This window comes from Podarcis melisellensis, assembly GCF_964234715.1.
Source record: "Podarcis melisellensis genome assembly, chromosome: 11".
In the NCBI taxonomy this organism is placed as follows: domain Eukaryota; kingdom Metazoa; phylum Chordata; class Lepidosauria; order Squamata; family Lacertidae; genus Podarcis; species Podarcis melisellensis.
In genome coordinates, this window is record NC_138543.1 from 52,300,581 (window position 1) to 52,323,841 (window position 23,261).

At 46.2% G+C, this 23,261-nt stretch overlaps 1 protein-coding gene across 1 annotated transcript in view; it reads left to right on the forward strand.

Moving 5' to 3' along the window:
- Positions 1-851: 851 nt before the first annotated feature.
- MEX3C (mex-3 RNA binding family member C) overlaps positions 852-23,261 on the forward strand; it is a 28,866-nt gene continuing 6,456 nt past the window's right edge. Inside the window, exon 1 of the mRNA XM_081929644.1 lies at positions 852-2,300. Within this exon, the coding sequence (XP_081785770.1) occupies positions 887-2,300 (1,414 nt within the window). The 5' untranslated portion in view covers positions 852-886. The remainder of the gene's footprint in view (positions 2,301-23,261) is intronic.

Genomic DNA, 23,261 nt, shown 5'->3' on the forward strand with positions numbered 1-23,261 from the left:
ATCTTCAGATGGAGGATAGTTTACAAATTAAATAAAGACGAAAGACATTTTCCCTTTCTGCCACTTTTAAGAAACCTGATGGTGAGCAGCTGAAAATTGACAAGGGGTAACTTAGCCCCAGCCTGCAAAAGGCAACTTGGCCTGCTCACCCAGAAACCTTTTCCAGGCAACTCTCCAGGCAGCACTGTTAAAAAAAACAAAACCCTTTTCTTTTGGAGAAAGAAATTCACATGCACTTTTGCAGATTTTCAGCAGAAGCTTGCTCTGAAAGGAACTGGGCGAGTTCCCCCCACTCTCTCTTTGCCAGAGCTGGTGCCACCCTGCCATTTATTAAAAAGGAGGCTCAGACTTTCCTGGGTGGAAGCCAGGCCTTTGATCTGGGGAAGCTTCTGGGGGCGAGACTTGCAAAAAAAAAAAAGTAAATAAAAAAGTTGTGTGCGCGCAGGTGCGTGCATTCTGTGCATGTTCAGAAGCACGCTTGCGGGTGTTTGTGTGTGAACCCGTCGAATATATTATTATTATTATTTTAAAAAGATGGCATATAATCTCTGGACGGGCGCCCATCCTTTGTCTCCTGCTCCTCCCTCGCCTCAGCGCGGCTGGTGCCCTTCAACCTTCCCTTCCTCAGGCGCTTCTGCCTTTCTCCCTCTTCCCTCGCGGGATGAGGGAGGGAAGCGGGAAGCTGACCGAAGGCCGGCGTGAGTGAGGGGCGGGCCAGGCCAGGCCGCGGAGGGCAGGCAGGGCAAAGCCTCGGCTCACCCGGCCGGCGCCGCCGCCGCCTCAGCCTCCCTCCCGCCCCCGTCACAATACCCGCCCGGCCGACCCAACAATCCTGCGGGGCCTGGCGGCGAGATTGGGCCCGAGGCGAGGGCGGGCGGGCGCGTGGATGGTGTCTGAGGAGACCAGAGGGCAGGAGGGAGAAGAGCAGCAGCAGGCGCCGCCGCCCTCTCCGCAAACGCCGCCGCTTCTTCTCGCCCCGCGCCCCTTTCCCCGTCCAGGCGCGGCCGGAGCAGCCGCTTTCCCCCCCTCCTCCTCCTGCGGCCGCGGCAGCAGCAGCAGCAGCCACCGCCTTCCCGGGGCCCTGCCCAAGCGCCGGCTGCTGCTGCGGTTGCTGAGCCGCCGCTGCCACCACCCAATCGCCCGGCTGGGGGAGCGGCGCGGGGCGGGGCTGGAGCTGCCTGGGCCGCCGCCGCCTGCGGCCGCCGCCGCCGCTGCTGCTGCTGGAGGAGCCGGCGGGGGGAAGCCGCCATGGAACAAAAGAAGCGCTGAGCCGAGCGGCGGCCGTGGCGGCGGCACCACCGTCGCCGCCGCCGCTCCTGCTGCCAGCGCCTCGCCTCAAGCCCCGCAAGAGGCGGAGGAGGAAGAAGAGGAGGAGGAGGAAGAGGAGGAGGCCGTCGTCCTCGCCGCCGCCGCGGGAGAGCCGGCAGCAGCAGCAGCATGTCGCCCAGCAGGGCCCAGTAGCCCCAGCGCGTCGCCCCTTCCTCCTCTTCCTTCTTCTCCGCCCGCTGCTGCTGCCGGCGGCCCTGCCGAGGCCATGCCGAGCGGCAGCGCCTCGCCGTCGCCTCAGGAGGAGCCGCCCGAGCTGGTGGGGCTGCTGCTGCCGCCTAGGCCACCGCCGGGCCTGCTGCTCCACTATCACCACCATCACCCGCTGCTGCTGCCGCCGCCGCCGCCTTCGCCGCCGCTGCTGAGGGAACGCCTGGCCGGCTTGGGCCTGGGCGAGGCGGCGCCCCTTCCGTCGCTGGAGCGCCCGGAGGAGGAAGAGGAGGGCGGCGGCGAGGAAGAGGAGGCGGCGGCCCCCGAGGGCGGCGGCGGCGGCGACCTGGAGCTGGACTTGGAGGAGCCGCCTGACGAGGAGGACGACGACGACCGAGGAGGCGGCGGCGGCGGCGGAGAGGACTTGCTGCTGGAGCCCGGCGGTGGCGGCGTCCCGGCGGCCTCCCTCCTGCTGCTGCCGCCGCCGCCGCCGCCGGCCTTGCCCCCCGGGCTGGGCTCGGTCATGCTGCCGCCGCCCCTCTCCGCCGGCTCGGCCTTCGAGGCCCAGGAGGCGGCGCTCGGCGGGGCGCTGTACGGGCCCGGCGACGATGCCCACCACGGCGGCGTGATGGCGGCGATGCTCTCGCAGGGCTACGGGCCGCCCGGAGGAGGTGTGGCAGCGGCGGCGGCGGCGGCCGGGATCCCTCCGGTGCCGGCCTTGAACGGCGAGCAGGCGGCGCTGCTGAGGAGGAAGAGCGTCAACACCACCGAGTGCGTGCCGGTGCCCAGCTCCGAGCATGTGGCCGAGATTGTGGGGCGGCAGGGTGAGTGCTTCGGGGGTGGGAGGGAGAGCAGGAGGAGGCCTTGGGGGTGGGGAAAGCTGAGTAGATCGGGGATCGGGGCCCCGAAATCAGGTGAGCGCTGGGGGCGGGGATCTGGATAAACTGGGTTCGGGCGAGGCCTCCCTAATTATTATTATTATTGCCATTGTTGGAGGCTGCCCTGTTCTCTTGTGCATGGGAAGCACGAGGGGGGCGGGCGGGTAGCATGCCCCATTGAATGCACACCCACACGAAATTTGCACGAGGCCAGGGAAGCCAAGGGTAAGTGCAATGGGATACTGGGAAGGGCTGGGTCCGGTGGAATGGGATGGCTTGGAGCGAAGGCGAAGTTCCGGGGTGGGTCAGGAGACCCCCGGGCATTCGGAGCAGGAGGAAGTCGGGTCTGAACCTTGGGATTGCCAGGATGCCAAGTGGGAGTAATGGGGAGGAGGAGGAAATTGACTGGAGGATAAGGGGTTTGGAGGGGTGCGACCTCGGGCGATGCAGGATCATAGCTGTCAACTTTTCCCTTTTCTTGCGAGGAATCCTATTCAGAATAAGGGAATTTCCCTTTTAAAAAGGGAAAAGTTGACAGCTATGTGCAGGATTGACATGTGCTGGAAGTTGCGAAGACCTCTTGGTTTTGGAACTTGGGGGGTTGGGATTGGTAGTGGTTACAGGGTTGCTAAATGGGTTACCTTGGTGGTGGGAGGTAGGTGGGTAATACCAACAGGTGGGTGAGGAAGTGGCATTCCAAAATGTGGGGTGCTTTCTGGTGTTCCTGTGACCTGTAGAGAAAGGGAAGCTGCGCAAAAGTTATGAGCTGGATTGGGAAGGAAAGGTCCAAGGTATTTTAAAACAAAATGTAGGAGGCCTTTGGACAGGCCTGGGCATGTTCCACAGAAAGCATGAGCAGATTTGGGTGACTTAAGTTTTCACAGACGTTAAAAACTTAGTTGTATGGGTGGTATAACTGAGTAGGGCCTGTGGGGGTTGTTTTTTTTTTATTAAGAACAGACACTTAAAAAGTATGTTTGCTTCCATTAAGTGGGGATGGGAATACTGTATGTTGCTCGTAGAGAAAGGATCAGAGATCTTTCAGGAAGCGTTATTTTGGAGAAGGCGAATAGAACATTTATCGCAGGTAGAACTGTGCACAAAGTCTTTTTGTTGCAGAGTTTCGAATGGATGATATCGAAGCCTGATGCTAGGAAAAACTTTCTAAGGAAGCATAACTTAGCAGTGGAAAAGATTGCCTGGGGTGTGGTGGAATCTCCACCCTTCAGGCCAGGGGGAGCTTGGGAAAGAATTGAGTTGGGATAGGTGATGAATTCAATGCCTGGGGCTGGCAAGAGGCATGAATATTGAGATGACTTCCTGGTAGAAAGCTGGTGTGGTGTTAAGAGTACTAGGGAGACCAGAGTTCAGTCCCCAACTTGGTCATGTAGCTCAGTTAATGATGTGCTTGTCACCTGCTCAATCTTCATTGTGAGAAGAGGTCCCATTTTCCTTGGAAAGATAGACATGTAATGTGGTGTGAGGCCATTGCTAATAGACACAAGCACCTTATAGGACTCCTACCACAATAAAGGGCTACTTCAGTTGTATGGTTCTGAGAGCTCTTTCAATGAAGGATTTGATATATCTTAACTGCATGCTATGTGGTGATTTGCTATCTGCAGGGATACACTTGGGAAGATGCTGTTTTGTTGCTGTAGGTGGTCTGTAACGATGTCAGTGGTAATATAAGTGTGGGAAGGGAGAGCTCTGGCGACAGATCTACTGGGATATAATAATTTATAGTTGAAGGGTTGGCATAATCCAAGCTGATGCAGTATCAGAGGGGTGGGTTAGAAGATAACTAGCAGGGCCCCTTTGTAAAGCAATATGCAAATAAAGATGAGACACAGCCACTTTTTCCACAGCTTGTGCTTTCCTTGTCCCCCTCCTCTCCCATCTACAGTGTAGAGTACTGTATTCCAGGTTTCATAAAAGCACAAAACCAAACTAGTTGAATTAATGCCACTCATCCTTTCCCATTCTCTGCCAGTTAATTGTCAGTTGCTTTCCTGTCACCCCTCGTCCTCTTCAGAGTTATCCCCCATCTGTCCTTTTTTGTCTGGGAACACAATAACCTGAAGTTGGTGGGAAGGCGTATTCAAGGACACAACAAAAGCGCCAGGCTGGTGTGACCTGTGAAGCAATAAATAAAAAGCTTGAAGCAGACATAGCTGGCTTTGCAGATACAAGGATAGACATCATTTGCTGTTGTAAATTTTAAGTGCCTATCCTTTCCTCCCAAAAACTTGATATTGTTGTTTTTTAAAAACTTTAGCTCTGATTATAACTGAATATGAAACCTATTAACCTCAGGCCAGATGCTGCCACCAGGTTTTTAACTAGCTCTGTTAGCAGTCAACTGACTTGTTAGGGACTGACTCAGATCAGCAAAGTTATGCTGCTGTGACTTTTACTTTGACATGCTTCCCTTTGTGCTGAATCAGGCCATAAATAAAAAGTAATGGGTTTTACAGTAAGCAGATTTAAGGAGGGAATACATGTATTGTTTCATGCTTGCCTGGCCAATGTCTCCAATCCTCCAGCTTCTGCTTTCTGCTGTTGCTTCTACCAAGTACCCTGTTTCTCAGTTTGTGCTTGTCTGATAAGGACGTGACTTGTGATGTCATAAAATCAAGTTATCACTTCCTTGTGGATGGTGTGGTCAGTGATAAAAGCATTTCCATTAAACCAAAGTACTATATAGCATGTGATTTTTTATTTTTTTTATAAACACTTCAAAAGTTTGGCTGACTCTTGTTGTTTTAAAAGTATTTTTAGTCAACCATTGTGCTTCTTAACTGATTAATCAGCTGCTTTGAATTTTGTTAATTTGCATATTATTTATGATGCTGAAAGTCATTTATTATTTAATAAACAGTACTTATTGCTCATTATTAGAAAATATTAACAATCCTCTTTCCCTGTATTTCATTCCATGTCACAATAACATTCCATAACCAACAGCTTTTCTGCTTCAGGCTAGATAACCTTTTAAAGATTACTCATGTGATGTACTTATTCAGTAGGGCAAGTTGGACTATACTTTCCTCCTACCCGTGTCCATCATGTGGAGAGGAGACTGGCCCACTGACCTTCATCTCTAGCATCCTCAGCTGTCCGTGTGGGAAAATTCAAATATATCCAGCACTCGTGGTGGGGATCTTCCTGCCCACAGGCTTAATTATGCTTGGCCAAGCCATGCCCACCTGTCATACACCTAACTTCATATGTTGTCAGGTATGGGCAGATAAAGGCACAGTGGGGCTGCAAGGACGTCAGTCAGCTGATCAGCGGGACTTGCATAGTCCTGTTCATGAAAGCTCAATAATCAGCTGATTGTTGGAGCTTGCAGAGCACAGGGTTAAGGCTTCCATGCTCATGCTATGCTAAAACTCGTCATTGTGATGCCAGCTGATTGACAGGTAGATAGCCCTGTCCACCTGTCTAACTTAGCCCACAAGGCTGTGGGAGGTAAGAAGCCCACCAGCCAGCCAAATCCTGTTCCCACTTATGTCCTAAATCAGGCACGCCCAACAGGTAGATAGTGATCTACCGGTAGATCACTGGACGTCTGTGGTAGATCACTAGACAATCACTGGCGTCCCCCAAAGAAGTTCAACATTTAAACCGCCCTGCACCCCAAAAATGGGGCTTTCGTCCTCACTAAAAAGGCTCAACAACCTTGACCTGAACCCCCCAAAAGGGGGCAGATCACTGCCAATCTTTAACTCTGTGAATAGATCACAGTCTCTTGGGAGTTTGCCACCCCTGTCCTAAATCATCCTTCCACAACCTAGTGTATTTTAGACTGAAACTCTCATCAACCCCACCCAGTGGTGGGAAATAATGGTAGTTATAGTCTAAAAAGATCTGGAGGGCATCCAGAAGGGAGCCCTTATCTTATGTGCATAAAATTCAACATGTGTAAGTCGAATCTTGTAATCAGTTTATTGACAAAATCTGCTGATGAATAATATACACTTTTAGCTTGCGCACATAAGAAATTAGGCACTTAGATAGTATCTGAACATGACATCCCCATGGTTAGGGGCATCAGGGACTAAGTAGAGAGAGAGAGCATGCATGCTTATGCTTCTCTCCACGTAATAGACTGCCTTTGGGGGCATGTAGTTCTGTGGATTTTATTACCTTGGTAACTGGCAAAGGAGAACACTATTTAGAGATTAGAGCTGCCATGGAAGTATATTTTAAATCTCAGAGGCAGATCATAGAATTGCAGAGTTGGAAGGGATCCGAGGGGTCATCTAGTCCAGCCCTCTGCAATGCAGAAATCACAGCTAAAGAATCTGACAGATAGCCATCCAACCGCTGAAGGAGGAGAGTGCACCACCTTCCGATGTAGACATCAAACAGCTCTTATTATCAGAAGGTTCTTCCTAATGTTTTGTCGGAATCTCCTTTCTTGTTATTTAAATCCATTGGTTTGGGTTCTACCCCCTGGAACAGGAAAAAAACAAGATTGCAGCATCTTCCATGTGACAGCCCTTCAGATATTTGAAGATGGCTATCCTATAACTTCTTGGTATTATCTTCTCCAGGCTAATCATGCCCAACTCCCTCAACAATTCCTCATAATGCTTGGTTTGCAGGCCCTTAATTATCTTGATTGCCCTCCCTTGCATACATTCTAGTTTGTCAATATCTTCCATAATAATAATAATAATAATAATAATAATAATAATAATAATAATATCATCTTTATTGTCATTGCCCCCTCTCGGGAACAACGAAATTACTTGGCTGCTCCATCCACCCAGGTAGGGCACTCCACACAAAATCAAAACAACTATAAAAACACTAATTAAAACAATACAGTATAATACAGCAAGGAAGATTAGATGACTTTCAAAGTCCAGGCTTCCCATTCAGGGCCAAGATCGCTCTGGAGAAGAAGCTGTTCTTAAGACGGCTCGTTCTTGTCTTCATTGTCCTGTATCTCCGTCCCGACGGCAGGAGCTCGAAGAGACAGTGACCAGGATGCGATGGATCTTTTACTATGTCCAGTGCCTTCCTATGACACCTTGTGGCATAAATCTGCTCTAAGGTGGAGAGTGGGCAGCCAACAATGCTCTCTGCTGCCTTAACAACTCTGCACAACCCCATCCTGTCCTGGGTAGTACAGCTTCCGTACCGCACACATAAGCCATAAGTGAGCATGCTCTCAATGGCACAGTGATAGAAGGCAAGCAGCAGTTTCTGCGGAAGATGGTTTTTCCTTAGAATTCTCAAAAAGTACAGTCTCTGCTGCGCCTTCTTCACAAGCCCCCTTAAACTCTGATGCCCAGAATTAGGTGTAATTCCCTAAAAGGCTTTATTGAATTAATAATATTTTTAAAAAACCCATTACAAACTATATGTTAAATAAATAGCTGTTCCATCGTTTCTTATGTGACTTAGGTTGAAGTTTCTTGGGTGCCTGTTTATTATTTTCATGTTTATGACAAACAGGCTCTTCTCCTCTCAAATTTATGCCCTGTTTACTCTAGATTCTTTATTTATAGCTGTCCTGAGGATCTTACTACATTGCACAAAAGCAGGAAATCATACTTTCAAAGAAGAAAAATGCATTTTTAAATGTGTACCTTTTATACAAACAAAAGCAGAAGAAATGTGTTGGAGTGTTCACAGTTGCTCCTTTTAAGAGAATTGCAGGCATCAGGGAATTTAAGAAATTGTGTGACCATTTACAGTGCAATCATGACTCCCACATACAACACACCCCACTATTCCAGCTGATATATTTTTCACCCTGGCTGAGCTCTTCTTAAGCTGGTGACATAGGTAAAGGTAAAGGTACCCCTGCCCGTACGGGCCAGTCTTGCCAGACTCGGGTTGTGCGCCCATCTCACTCAAGAGGCCAGGGGCCAGCGCTGTCCAGAGACACTTCCGGGTCACGTGGCCAGCGTGACATTGCTGCTCTGGCGAGCCAGAGCCGCACACGGAAACGCCATTTACCTTCCCGCTGGTAAGCGGTCCCTATTTATCTACTTGCACCCGGAGGTGCTTTCGAACTGCTAGGTTGGCAGGCGCTGGGACCGAGCAGCGGGAGCGCACCCCGCCACAGGGATTCGAACCGCCGACCTTTCGATCGGCAAGTCCTAGGCACTGAGGCTTTAACCCACAGCGCCACCTGCATCCCAGCTGGTGACATAACTTGGCACATTTGCTTAGTCTGTCTGTGTTCAAGCCATACTGGCACAAATCAAAGTGGTGGGGAGAGAGAGAGATTAGGGCAAAAAGGGTTGTGTCAAGTGTGGGAAATGAGTGTGCTGGGGTGGGGAGAGGAATAAAATGACACTGCATCCTGACTCGATTCACTGATCCTGCCCACCTGTTTGATGTAATATACACCACCAAAATACAAGTGTAACTAAAATTCATCCCATAGGCATCAATGGAAGGGCAGAAAATGAATGTTTACAGTGCCACCTATATACAGTGGTGCCCCGCAAGACGAACGCCTCGCAAGACGAAAAACCCGCTAGACGAAAGGGTTTTCCGTTTTGGAGGCGCTTCGCAAAACGAATTTCCCTATGGGCTTCCTTCGCAAGACGAAAGCCCATAGGGAAATCTCCAGGGACAGCGGGGAAGTGCAGCGCGTCTTCCCCACTGTCCTCGGACCTCCTCCGAAGCCTGGCGATGGGGCGGAGAGCTCTCCGCCCCATCGCCAGCCTCCTCCGAAGGCTTGCGGTGGGAGGAGGGCTTTCCTCCCTACCGCCAACATTCAGAATGCTGTTCTGAATGTTGGCAGTGGGGAGGAAAAACCCTCCTCCCACCGCAAGTCCCGGGAACAGAGGAGAAGCGCTGCGCGCCTTCCCCTCTGTTCCCGGACCTGTCCTGAAGGCTTGCGGTGGGAGGAGGGCTTTCCTCCCCACCGCCAACATTCAGAATGCTGTTCTGAATGTTGGCGGTGGGGAGGAAAAACCCTCCTCCCACCGCAAGTCCCGGGAACAGAGGAGAAGCGCTGCGCGCCTTCCCCTCTGTTCTCGGACCTGTCCTGAAGGCTTGCGGTGGGAGGAGGGCTTTCCTCCCCACCGCCAACATTCAGAATGCTGTTCTGAATGTTGGCGGTGGGGAGGAAAAACCCTCCTCCCACCGCAAGTCCCGGGAACAGAGGAGAAGCGCTGCGCGCCTTCCCCTCTGTTCTCGGACCTGTGCTGAAGGCTTGCGGTGGGGAGAAAAGCCCTTCTCCGCACCGCCAGCCTGGCAAGCGGTCTCCATAGGAACGCATTAATTGATTTTTAATGCATTCCTATGGGAAACCGTGCTTCGCAAGACGAAAAACTCGCAAGACGAAAAAACTTGCGGAACGAATTAATTTCGTCTTGCGAGGCACCACTGTACACCATACACACAAGAGAAGTTACAATGTAGTTAAATTTGCACAGAAGATAGGTTGGATTATCTGCCTCATTAGTATTTCTCTGGAGGCTAGAATCCTATGCACAACTTACTTTGGTTGTAAGTCCCGTTGAACTTAAGAGTTGTCTACCTAGAAATAAACTCTTGCATAGGATTGCTTTGCTAGTCCAGTAGCTGTCAACCAATATCTTCTGCAGCCTGGATTGTAAAATACTAGTTTGTTGATTCTACCAAGAAGTAAGGAAAGAAGTAGCAGCCAATCTAAATACATTGTTTCCCCAATCTCCATTCTCAGTTCATAACAAGTGGTTGAACCACCTTTTCACAGTGAGGCGTGAGCTACTGCAAAACAAGCACACTATAGGATCTGTTGCTTGGCATCTGTCATAAAGGTTGGTATGCAAGTTATGTTAACTACCTGCAATTAAATGTTGCAAGATACAATCCTCAAGTGTGGTATATGCTTCTGATATGCTCCTCAATGTTGAACAAGTAGCTCTTCTCCAGAAGTACTTTATCAGGGATTCGGTTCCTTCAAACCAGATTCAGAAAACATTATTTGTGTAAGAATTGAGTCCTGTTCTGTTTCCCCATCACCACCACCGAAGGCTATTGTTGTTTATTGCAGTTACTTTTCGTACTACATGTTCCTGCTATTTAGTTTCTGATGCCACTACAGAGTCAGCATAGCAAAGAACATGTCATAAATAGATTTGTGACTCCACAAAGAAATTCCTGTTGAAAAAAAAAAATTTCTGTAAGAGGCATGAGTGAGGGGAGGAATAAACAAACATTAGTGCATCTGTACATATTAAACAGTTCTCAAAATTATATTGTGCTATTTGAACCTAGAAAGCAAAAGTTGACCAGTTGAGATGTCTGAGTAGTTCTGCATTCAAGACTACACCCGACCAGCTCAGCGTTCGATGCTACCATGGTAGAATTTAACATTTCTGAAAGTACCTAAAACAGTTGCCCAGGTTATTTATCCAGCCTTCCAAAGGCCAAGTGGGTGGGACAAAAGAACTGTGTTTCATCCAGAGGCAAACAAACAAACAAACAAAAAACCCCTACTAACATGAAGGAATCTGAGTAGAATTTGCCTTTAAAAATGGATGGGGCTAAATGGATTTTCCCTACTCACATGATACCTGCTTTGCCAGGCATGCTGAGTGACAAAGTTGCCATAAGAGGCATGGTTAATCCAGGCTAATATAGAGTTTTGTTGGGTGGGGGAGTTATCACCATTTTGTTCCACTTAAAGATGTGGTTGTCATAAAACGTTTTGAGGAATGGTGAAAAATAAATACCTGTTCAGAAGGACATTTTGTTAGAATCCTTGCTTACATGGTACAGTACAATTGTACATACTATGTATAGTCAGAGCTTGTATTACCAAAGCAGGTAGAGCTCCATCCCCTTTGATATGGATGACCAAAGGGGTATTGGTCCCATTTTGTATGATCAGCTCCATAATATTCTTGCAGTGAAGCTGGTAAAATGTGGGTTGGGTGGTATAAGTCTTAGGTATGTTTGTAGCTGGGTGTCTGACCATACATAAAGAGTTCTCACTAATGGTTCCTCATCAACCTGGAAAGTGACAAGTGTGGTGCTTCAGAGTTCTGTCCTAGGCCCTTTGTTGTTCAGCATCTTTATTAAGTACTTGGATGAAGAAATTGAGGGGATGGCCGCCAAATTTGCAGATGGGAGGGATAGTTAATGCCACGGAAGACAGGATTCACTCTGACCTTAACAGATTGGAGAACAGGACCCACACTAATAATATGAATTTCAATAGGAACAAATGTAAGGTTCTGCACTTAGGCAGGAAAAAACAGCTGCACACATATAAGATGGGGGACACTTAGCTTGGCAGTGTGATTCAGCAGCAAAAAGAAAGAAAAGCTAATTCTATTCTAGGATGCATCAACAGATGTACAGTGTCCCGATCAAGGGAACTCAATAGTACCAGTCTATTTTGCCTTGATCAGACCACACCTGGAGTACTGTGTCCAGTTCTGGGGCACTGCAGTTTAAGAAGAAACATTGACAAGCTGGAATTTATGCGGAAGAGGGCAACCAAGATGATCAAGGGTCTGAAATCCAAGCCTTGGGAGGAATGGTTGAGGAAGTAGGGTAGCCTTGATGAGAGGAGATATGATAGTCATCTAAAAATCAGACTCAGACTCATTTCCTCTCCAGTGTGGCCAAGTCACAAGCAGGGGAGGAGCAAAAGCGCTTTTGTGTTTTATTTACATTACAGTAGACGCTCGGGTTGCGAATGTGATCCGTGCAGGAAGCATATTTGCAACCCGCAGCGCTGCATCTGCGCACGCACGGGACGTGATTCGGCACTTCTGCGCATGTGCACAGTGCCATTTAGCGCTTCTGCGCAAGCGCCGAAACCCAGAAGTAACCCATTCCGGTACTTCCAGGTTCGGCGCAGTGCACAACACGAAATTGCTCAACCCAAAGCGTCTGTAACCCAAGGTATGACTGTACTGTACATAGTTTATGTTGTATGCAAACTAGGCCAATGTAAGTTGTTTCTCCCAACCCAATTTGACACTTCTTTGAGGACAAGTATAGCTTCTACAGTGCTATAGAAAGGTAATAAATTGAAGGTACATTACATGTTATTAAAGTTCTCATTTGACATAAATAGTAATTTTATGAAAAATGGATTCAGTTAAATGATGGTTAACAAGGGAAGGAAAGCTCCAAAGGTTTTAAGAACAGTAAATGGCTCCCCTGCTAACTAGGCTGCTCATTTTTACCCATTGTTATTTTGTTTGTTCTTTGCTGACTGAAAAGTGTTAGGTTTAAAAGGTACTTGAAATTTTAATAAGAGGACCTCTGTGCTTTATAAAATCAAAACAAAAAATACAATAAAGCTGATTTATTTAGCTGGAAATTGCCATTTAAGTTTGTAATTTCTTCAGACAGTCTTTTGTACACTCCACATTTGGGATGGAGGATAAATCAAATCAAGTTCATAGAGGATAGGTCTTTATCAACAGGTATTAGCCATTACGGTTATATGGAACCTCTGGATTTAGAGGCAGTGTACCAGATGCTGAGAAGGGCTTCTGTCTTCCTCTTCAGCTTGTGAGCTTCCTGGAGGCATGTGGTTGGCCATTGTTGGAAGCAAGTTTCTGGGTCTTAATATGATACAGTAGGGTACCTCTTAAATTCTTATGATGACTCCTGTGAAATTTGCACTGCAAGAAACTGAATTCCAGAGCATTAGTAATTGGGGTAGAGTAGTTGCAGATGGAGTGATTTATTTTGTAAAGGAAACTTTACAATGGTGAAAGATTTGTGAGCTTTCTGAAAACAGGGCCAGATGGACATTAAGATTACAGTTCTTGAGAGAGTTACTGAAGAGTGGCAACTTAACAGAAATGTGGTAACCTAACCAAGCAAGGTAATTATGCATCTTGATGACAGATGTTTTCCATCCAGAATTAGTATATATTGAAATATGCTAGTGGCATATTCTTGTAACTTCCACTGTGGAATATTAATACATCAGAGTTCCCAGAGTCCGAAACTGGAATGTGTTAGGTATTTTAGGTCTTTTTTTTCTTTTTTTGGCCTTCGTGTGATTTCAGTGGGTGGGCATTATGTGTGCACATTCCATTTCTTCAGCTGCTTGCGAATTTATAGCCTTACATTCAGCACCGTCAGTACTGAAGCCATTGCTGGCATGGCTGCAGTAAGTATCTCACAGCTCCATTCACTACAAGCTTTGCTCTGTGTTATGAGGCACAGAGTCATCCAGAATGATTTGCTGCCAAAAACGGACAGTGTTAGGCACACTGCACAGAGAATTCAGGCCAGGAACAAGTTTCAATGACCACCTTGAGAATAGGTTGGTGACCGCTGCTGGTTGGCTTGCTTTGTCTCCAGCCCAAATTTGGTTGCTGGTCTCACCTGCTGCATGTGATGACATCACAGAAACTTGTAGTACCATTTCCAAAGAGGAGGGCCAGGCAGCCCCCAATCGAAGGTTTCTTGGAGTCTGTACAACTCCAAACCTCCTTGCAATAAGAATAGGGAGGTCAGAAGGGGGAAAAAGAAACCTAGCCTTTGGTTTATTGAATCTCCAGAACAGAGGTCAAAAATTAAAAAGGAGGCAAACTTCTAAACCTGCTAAAGAAAATACTGTCATGTCTGTTTGTATTTTATATAAATTATGCCTTTTGAGTGCCAACATCAAGAGGCAGCTGTCGGTATTTGATTCCTGAAAGAGTAGGAACATAGGAAGTTGTCTTGTATTGAGTTTATTTAGCTCAGTAGTTTATCTAGCTCGGCATTGTCTACACTGGAAGGCAGCAGCTTTCCAGGATTTCAGCTGGGGTCTCTGCCAGCCCTTCTAGCCGGAGATTGAACCAGGGACTTTCAACATGCAAAGCAATTAATCTTTGACCCTGCCACAAATAAAAATGAATTTCTTTATCTTTTTGGACATGGGGAGCTCCTCATTCGGAGGATAAGAAATCACTACGAGTAATAATAAAATATTGGAGTGCATTTCCAGACGTGAACTCCAAAGTCAGAGAAGTTAGGGGGAGAATCCCATATTGCATGCTTAAATCTCTTCATGCATTTCCCTAGATGAGAGTCAACTTGTAAAACATTTCCGATCTTTTCAGACCCAGCACCCACTTTTGATTCAAACATGCATTTGGGGGACCCATTTCTTAACCCTTTACCATATATGTGCATGGTGTTAGTTAAAACATTTGAGAAGCAGTGATACAATGGACCCCCTCCTTTTCATGGTGCTTTATTTTATTTGCTAAAATAAATAAACAAGCATTGAAATGCAGACATACAAGACTCCAGGAGTGTGAGGCTGTAGAGCCCTTGAAACTTTCTGTGTATTTGTCAATCTGGCGCTTTTGAAGGGGTATGGGACTTAGGTGCTTTGTTTGGTGTAATAGAACATGTAAACCTGACTCATGGAGGTGGGTGTTCAAATCACCATCCAGCTGTGACTCTCACAAGGTAACCCTGGGCATAACCTATTCTCCAGGTAATCTGAACTCTGGGAGGAAGGGGTATGCAGATTTGTCAAAATAAAAACATTTTTCCAACAATGATCATAAAGGTAAAGGTAAAGGTACCCCTGCCCGTACGGGCCAGTCTTGACAGACTCTGGGGTTGTGCGCCCATCTCACTTAAGAGGCCAGGGGCCAGCGCTGTCCGGAGACACTTCCGGGTCACGTGGCCAGCGTGACATCGCTGCTCTGGCGAGCCAGAGCCGCACATGGAAACACCGTTTACCTTCCCGCTGGTAAGCGGTCCCTATTTATCTACTTGCACCCGGAGGTGCTTTCGAACTGCTAGGTTGGCAGGCGCTGGGACCGAGCAGCGGGAGCGCACCCCGCCGCAGGGATTCGAACTGCCGACCTTTCGATCGGCAAGTCCTAGGCGCTGAGGCTTTAACCCACAGCGCCACCTGCGTCCCAAACAATGATCATAAAGACACATAATAGTCACCTTCATAGTGATGGGGTTTGAGAGCTATTGCAAAACTCTTGTTAGTCCTGCAAACATAGAGGAAGGATTGCTCAAGGCTGTAGATTCTGGGACAAGAAGCCGGGCTAGAGGCTGTGTTGTGGGTTAGGGAATTCTGATGATTAAGGAAGTTCTGCCCGTGCTTCCTGCTCACATCCTCTCTGATTTCAGTCTTTTGGCAGGCACTGTCTGCACGTGATTTTAGTTTTGCTTGACAGCTGTGAGGGCTCGAAGCACTTCTCTGTGTATGTTTTTGTTAGGCTTATTTTAATGAAAGCTGATTTCCCAGAGTCCTCCTAAGAGGCCAAGGCCAAGTGATCTGATCACAGCCATGGAGGTTTTGTTTATAACTCTTCTCTCTGTTCCATAACCTTTGTGACTAATGTCAGTCGCTGCCCTTTCCATGCAGAATGATTGTGACTGTTATCTGAGGGCAAGTTATGAAGCTCATTTGGGCTCAAAAAGAGAAAAAAAAATGCTGAGACACTTCCTCCAGTGCAGATAGTTTCGTTTAACATACAGTTGTGAACTCCAAATGTAATTCAGCGTGTTATATATTGATATGGCATGTTATTTTTTCCCATTATCATTCTTACTGGAGGATTCTAAATAAAATTTCAGTAACTTTCAGTTCCCTTTCAGTTCTTAGGAAGTTCTGCAACATTTCCTCTGGGACCCCCTGCAACTGTCTTGAAATTTCAATGTTATAGTTACCTTTTGAAGGTGAACAGATTTGTGTCAGCCACTGAAAAGACTTGGTAATGGAAATCTAGAGGCTTGGTGAATTCTGGCTTTGAGAACAGTTTTTTCCCCATTTGTGATACATTAGTATTTCAGGCTTATTTCTGCATCTCTTTAATTTGTTTAAAATCAGTGCTAAGGTAGTGCTTCAAAAACACATCAGTACTCACGAATTATGTGTTACTGAGGACTCAGCTATACAGCTGCAAATAAAATGTTTTAAATGTGTTTTAAAATACAACATACAAATGTGACACTAGATGGTGATGGCAAGTTATGGCAAATTCAATATATTTTTCAATACATGTTTTAAAAAAGCATTTTCACAGCGTTTTTCATATCTGTGCAGTTTCCACATGAGGAGGGATTTCAGTGCTCCTCTGTGCTCCTCCTGCTTCCAGCTGTAACAAGCAAGATAGCACTGTGTTTTTTATACTGTGAAATAATATCTACAGTGGTGCCCCGCAAGACGAATGCCTCGCAAGACGAAAAACCCGCAAGACGAAAGGGTTTTCGGTTTTTGCGACGCTTCGCTCGACGATTTTCCCTATGGGCTTGCATCGCAAGACGAAAGCCCATAGGGAAATCTCGGGGACCTTTTTTTAAATGCTGGCGGTGGGGAGCAAAGCCTTTCCCCCCCCCTCCGGACTTCAGAAGAGGTCCAGGAAGGCCGGCGGGGGCGAAAGGCTTTGCTCCCCACCGCCAGCATTTAAAAAGCGGTCCGGGATAGCAGGGAAGCGCTTCCCGCTATCCCGGACGGCTTTTGAAGGCAGGCGGGGGGAGCAAAGACTTTTGCCCCCCGCCCGCCTTGGGAAGAGGTCCTGGACCTCTTCCCAAGGTGGGCGGGGGGCAAAAGTCTTTGCCCCCCCCCCCGCCTGCCTAACCGGGGGCTTTTAAATCGCCCCGGGACTGTCATTTTTACCAGTTTTTTTAAAATAGAAACTTGTTATACTTGAAGCTTTTACAATCTGGCAATTTTCATTAAAATAAAACTTTAAAAGTAATCAGTTTTTATCTCTCTTGGCAGTGGGTGGATGAGATAAGGAGGATATGATAATGTGTTCCACATACTAGTTAACTGTGTTTAAGGTTGAGGTTTTTTACAATCAGACGGTTGTGTCCATTTTCTTAAATAAATGAATTCACCCCTACCATTTCTGTAGCTGTGACTTTTAAGCTGCTAAACATGAATAAACCATAATGCCCAGATCAGTCTTTGTACATAAGCTACACTATATAATTGCATGGTTCTTTCTCCCCATCCCCACCAGTTTAAGTTGACATTTTGGAGGCTAGTTAACAGGTGTCATTGAACAAGTGCTCCACCTTGTTTTGTGTAATTAAAGTTGATGAATTAATTGCTCCTTTGATTAAAATATACTCACTGTAAGACTAGTTGAGCTAGTATAACCTGGCTTCTGGCCTTTGAATCAGTACAAAATAGTGAAAGTTCCCTTTTGGGCGTAGGGTTATTATTTAATGAATCTATTATCCCGCCCTTCCTCCCAAAGGTGCCTAGGGTGGCAAGCAAATTCACAGTTGTTGTTTTTGTAAAATCAACCTTCTAAAGCAAGATAGAAGGAACTGGTCCACCTAGCTTAGTAGCATCTCTTGAAATGGACTTAGTTCTCCAGCCCTTAGGCAGCAGGCTTCTCAACACTATGCTACCTAGCTTCCTTTAGCTGAAGGTGCCGTGGACCGAACCTGGGCCCTTGTGCTTACAGGTATATGTTCCACCTGCCAACTTATATGGCAATCACATTTTATTTACAAGAGCTTGGAACCAGAGACGTCTTGCAGAAAAGCACTTACGCAAGGCAGTCGCCTGCCAATTTATCTCTTGTTACCCTGCCCTGCTATAGTCCCCCATACCCAGTCACATGCCATTCCAGAGAGTCCCTCACCCTTCAGAAGTGGCTTTCCAGGGATTCTTGGGATTGCAGTGCAGATATGTGCCTGGAAAGCCCTGCCACATGAGTGGAATTCTACTAATATATCTCAAGATCCGATGTTTTAATTGCTATGCGTTTCCCCCACAAAGATGTATCTTTCGGTGTGCTTTATTGTAGTGTTTCTTCCAAACTGACCTGATTTGGAGCCAAGTACAGTACTTTGTCTTCAGCAGCCTACCTTGAGTGAGAGTGAGAGGGAGCTATCAGGGATTGTTAGTTACTTAAGAAATGTGCATATATTCTTCTAATTTACCTCGGCAGTATTTACGTATGTGCTGTTTCCCTCTATAAAGTTATGCATTTCAACATGGAAATGCTAATAGTAATTACTTAACAGACATGCCTTGCAGAGACTAGCGCAGGCTTGTTATGTGCATCAGTATTTGGGGGTAACTGCCAGAGTTCCCTTGGGTATTGTTTTTCTCTCTCCTTAGGCTACTCAAAGTTGCCAGTGAACAGACAGTTTTGTCGTCATATAACATAACTTGCACTGTAAAACTAGCAGAGCCAAGCAACTAACTTGGTTTGGTTGGTGTTGCTTTTCTCATCACAGGAAAGGGTCCAGACTCCACTCTTAGAGCAGGATTGGAATATCTGTGGCATTTGCCATGTGCTGACTGCCTGCAAACTTTATTTTGTGGGGAGTTTTTTGCACCCTGATACCTGTTACCAATCATAAATGTGGAGGAATATGGGGTGCCTTTGCATGTGGCCATGTGGTGCAGACAACTGTGGTTGTGTGCATCGTGTAATCCATTTTATGGGTGGCCATCAAATAATTGTCACTCTGATTCTCCCTTTGCTGTTGGAAAGAGAGAATGGTAAAAACAAATGCAAAACAGTCAAAGGAGAGAAGGCTACAGTGATACAACAGACTGGTGGGTGGGGATGTAGTATACAGAGAGAGAGAGAGTGCCCTGCTTTTCCTCTTTGAGACTGTTGTCTGTTGGTTTATTGGCATACAATAAGCCTGATAGCGCACCACATTTTCCTGAAGTGCAGAATTGCAAGGAGACAGGTTTTTTGGATCTGCATTCCAAAATGTGGGAGCTTCCTATCATTCACACTTTTTTGTGCAACTAGAAAAATGTCTGCCCTAATTAGAGTTAAAAGATGTCCAGAGACTTTAGCAGTTGCCTTGACTGTAGCTAGAGGCTCAGTGAATTCGGGCACTTCTTAACCTCTATACTAGTTATATATTAAGCCAGCTTTTGCCAACCTGGTGGCCTCCAGATGTTTTGAACTAAAACCCCACCTACCCCCAGCCATCTCTGCCATATTGATGCTGGTGCTGATGGGAATTGCCGTCAAAAAGATAGGGAGGACACTAGATTGGTGAAGGCTATATACAGAAGTCATGCGTTTGGCCTGCATATCCCAAGGGAAGCTAGCAGATTTTAAGGTGTGCCAAGTCTAAACAGATGTCAGCAAGAGAGGTGAGAGGGCAAGTGGAACAGCCGACTTCTGAACTGCCACTGTTCCAGACCAGAGGCTGACGGGTAAGCACGAGTTTTCTTGTTTCAGTTCCTTATTCTTCAAAGACCAGCACTTGCAGTGACGTAGGCAGCATTTCCTTAATTTGGTGCCTCTCTTCCATGTAAAGAGGAATAACCAAGTAGAAGGAAACAGGTGGGCTTGACTGCTAAGAAGAGCTGTACATTTCGGCAGGCAGTGTGACGTTGCTACACATATGCAAGCAGGCATAGATTCCTGGAGATTAAAGCAATGACTGAGATATGCTCAGCTGGGCTGTTTGGAGAGTTTCTGCCATGTCCTTGCTGTGCCTGAGGACATCACCTGTTGACACTGAGATTCCCTTTCTTTGAATAGGAAATAATTTCTTGGTTGTTTAGCAGCAAGCTTATTTCCACACTCAGCTGCCTTGCAAATATCTTGAATGGTAGTTAATTAATCCATTATACTTCTGCTAAGTGTTGCTCCAAAATTGCTCATCTTTGTGCATTATTATTATATTTTTTAAAAAGTAAATTCTGATTATGGTTTAGAAAGATTTTGGTTGTTCAGTTGTTGCTTAGCTTTTGGGTTTGAAGGGTTGTATTCAAAAGATATTGGGATATACAGTGGTACCTCTGGTTACGTACTTAATTCGTTCCGGAGGTCCGTTCTTAACCTGAAACTGTTCTTAACCTGAAGCACCACTTTAGCTAATGGGACCCCCTGCTGCCGCTGTGCCGCTGGAACACGATTTCTGTTTTCATCCTGAAGCAAAGTTCTTAACCTGAGGTACCTAACCCTAACCTGAAGCATATGTAACCTGAAGTGTGTGTAACTTGAGGTACCACTGTACTCTTCAGAAGGAAGCAGTGGGTTAGATCAGGGCGGTCCACTTTTCATACCTGCAGGCCACGCACTACCTTGTTGCACAAAGTGGGGAGCCAGGCCAAAAGAGGGGGACCCCACCCTTGTCCTGCCTTCTCAAAGCCAGCTAAGCGAGGTGTCGGGCTTTAGGAAGGAGGCACAAGGCTCTGGCAGGGTTCTGAAGTCTTCTTTGGCGCCTTACCCAGCTGTGGGAAGGTAGCACGAGGGCCACATGTTGGATCACACTGAGTTAGATCAGTGTTTTTCAACCACTGTTCCGCAGCACACTAGTGTGCCGCGAGATGTTGCCTGGTGTGCCGTGGGAAAAATTAAAAAATTAGAAATTTAAAAATAAAGTATTTTATAATTTTTCACATTTCTGTTTACTTGCTATTTCATAATAAAGTAATTATAAAATACTTTCTTTGTGTTTATTTGATTCCTATTCAAGAGAATTACTTTATATATAGTCAATATAGGCACAGAGTTAAATTTTTTAACATTTTCTAATGGTGGTGTGCCTCGTGATTTTTTTCATGAAACAAGTGTGCCTTAGCCCAAAAAAGGTTGAAAAACACTGAGTTAGATAATGCATTTTTTTTTTTTGTTCTCAGCCACTTTTAAAATGTGGTCATTTGTAAGGGAAATAAGTAAGTTATAATGGAAGGAGTGGAATAACCTAGGCACAGGCAACGAGTCTGTAGAGAAACATTTCTGAAAATCAGTGAAGATTCAGTAACATTTCATTCTGCGGTGGAGGAGAGACAAACAGATGGAAGAAACATCAACTTTGTTCTCGTCTGACCCCAAACCTGCCATGTTTGATTTTGAGTAGATCTTTTCTTGGCTACATAGTATTCAAAAATAATTATTTTTGGTGTATTATAATTTGTTTCTCTGATGTGATGTCTAAATAGAAAGTGTCATTTCTAGAGATCTTCTAGTTGCATAGCAGCCAGTTATTTGCTTTCTACATTTCCAGGAATAATTCTTTCTATGCTTGATACAGGGGTCAGAGATATTGGCATGCCTTGGTACCCAGCCAAAATGTCTTCCTGTCGTTGCTCTATCCCTCCCCTCCAGAGAGAGGGATTCCTTGCACCCAAACATGCAAATAATATGGAATGATAACAAGAATAGGTTTTAAATAACATGGCGGTCAAACTTAGAGTAGGGACTTTTAGCACCCCACTCCGCGATAGATGGCTATTGCCAGTTATCCGATTCCAAGCTGACTTGAGTCCCATCAGGGGGAAAAGCAGAGTATAAATAAATTTATCATCATCTTCATCATCTACTATGCCCCATCTTGTATTTTTTCTTTCGAGCATCCTCTGCTTCCACTGACAGCCCCATTAAATGTCAAAATCTTTTGAAAGCATCTATGTTGAAAGCTGAGTTGATGTAAAACAAATGCATGCAAATCTGCTTAGCTAAAATAATGTATTCTAACACAGAGTTTGCACTTTCCTGGCAAATAAAATAACATTTGTGCGCTGCATGCATCCTACCCACAATATCAGAGAGAGAGAGAGAGAGAGCGCGTGCGCGCACAGGATCAGCCCAACAGATGCAGAAAGTATCAACTAGCTGACTTGAAGGATAAATCTATTATTATGGAAATATAACCCAGGATACATGTAGAAAAGTTTAAAACTACAAATACTGCACAGATGTGGGGGCAGTGAGGGGAGAGGAGTGGTGAACCTACTCAAAATCAAGGAGTGGTGGAGGAGTGGTGAACCTACTCAAAATCAAAAACCCTCAATTATTGCAAGCAGCTTCCAGCATTAAATTTTCCTAGTGAGGTGAAGAGGAGTAGTAGAGGCGCAGTAACCTTTTGGACATGGCTTTGAGAGAGGGCAAAAAGATAAATCCATTGAGAGTGAGGGCAGTCCTGCTATGTTCCATCTCAGCCACACCAGCCTGTTGTCAACTTTGGCACCATCTTCCTCACTATACGATACCCACTGGGCAAGGATCATCAATGAGATTATTGCCAGGAAGAAGACTCTGTTTACTTACTCATTTCGAGGATTTATAGCCCAACTTTTAATTGAGTGGATTAAATTGAATGTTTTCTTTTTTAATGGCATTGAAGGAGACTAGTAAAAAGCAGCAGACTGAATGGCAATAAGTAGGGGATTTTTTATAAAGAATGTTCACAGCACTGTTGGGGAGAGGAAGGTGCTATTTAGCTCTGTTCCCAAAGCAACATTTTCTCCCTGAGCATGAAGCTGGCAAACAATAAGGACCGCCCTAGTATGTAATTTGGCCAAGCTTTTACCTGTTTGTACCAGTGGTGGTAGAAGACAGCTGGAAACAGAAGGCTCACAACTATTTTAAGTCATATTAAGGGGTGCAAACAGTCTTACAAAATTTAGGAGATAGATTAAAGGAAGAGATATAGGCAGAAAGAGAACTGATTTAGGGAATAGGAGCCTGCTCTCTCTTATTCTCCTCCCCCCAAAACTCCAATTTCCCTTCAAGTATTGCTCATGGAAATTATTATCTCCAGGTGTCTGCTGGCTAGGACAGCAGTGAAGGAAAATAATAAGAAAAGCCTACTGGACCAGGCCAGTGGCCCATCTAATCCAGCACCATGTTCTCACAGTGGCCGAACTGGTGCCCTCGTGAAGCCTGCAAGCAGGATCTTAGCACAAGAGTACTCTTACCTGTAGTTTCCATCAACTGGTACTTCTGTATGGCTTCCAGAGTTCCCACCTCTGAAATGAATTCTGGGAAACTTTGGCTCAAAGAGAAGGTGGAGGAAACAGCAAGGTAGTACAGTGGTACCTCGGGTTCTTAACCAGAAACTGTTCTTAACCCGAGGTACTACTTTAGCTAATGGGGCCTCCTGCTGCCGCCACGCCGCCGTCGCGTCCTTTCTGTTCTCATCCTGAAGTAAAGTTCTTAACCCGAGGTACTGTTTCTGGGTTAGCAGAGTCTGTTACCTGAAGCATCTTGTAACCTGAAGCGTATG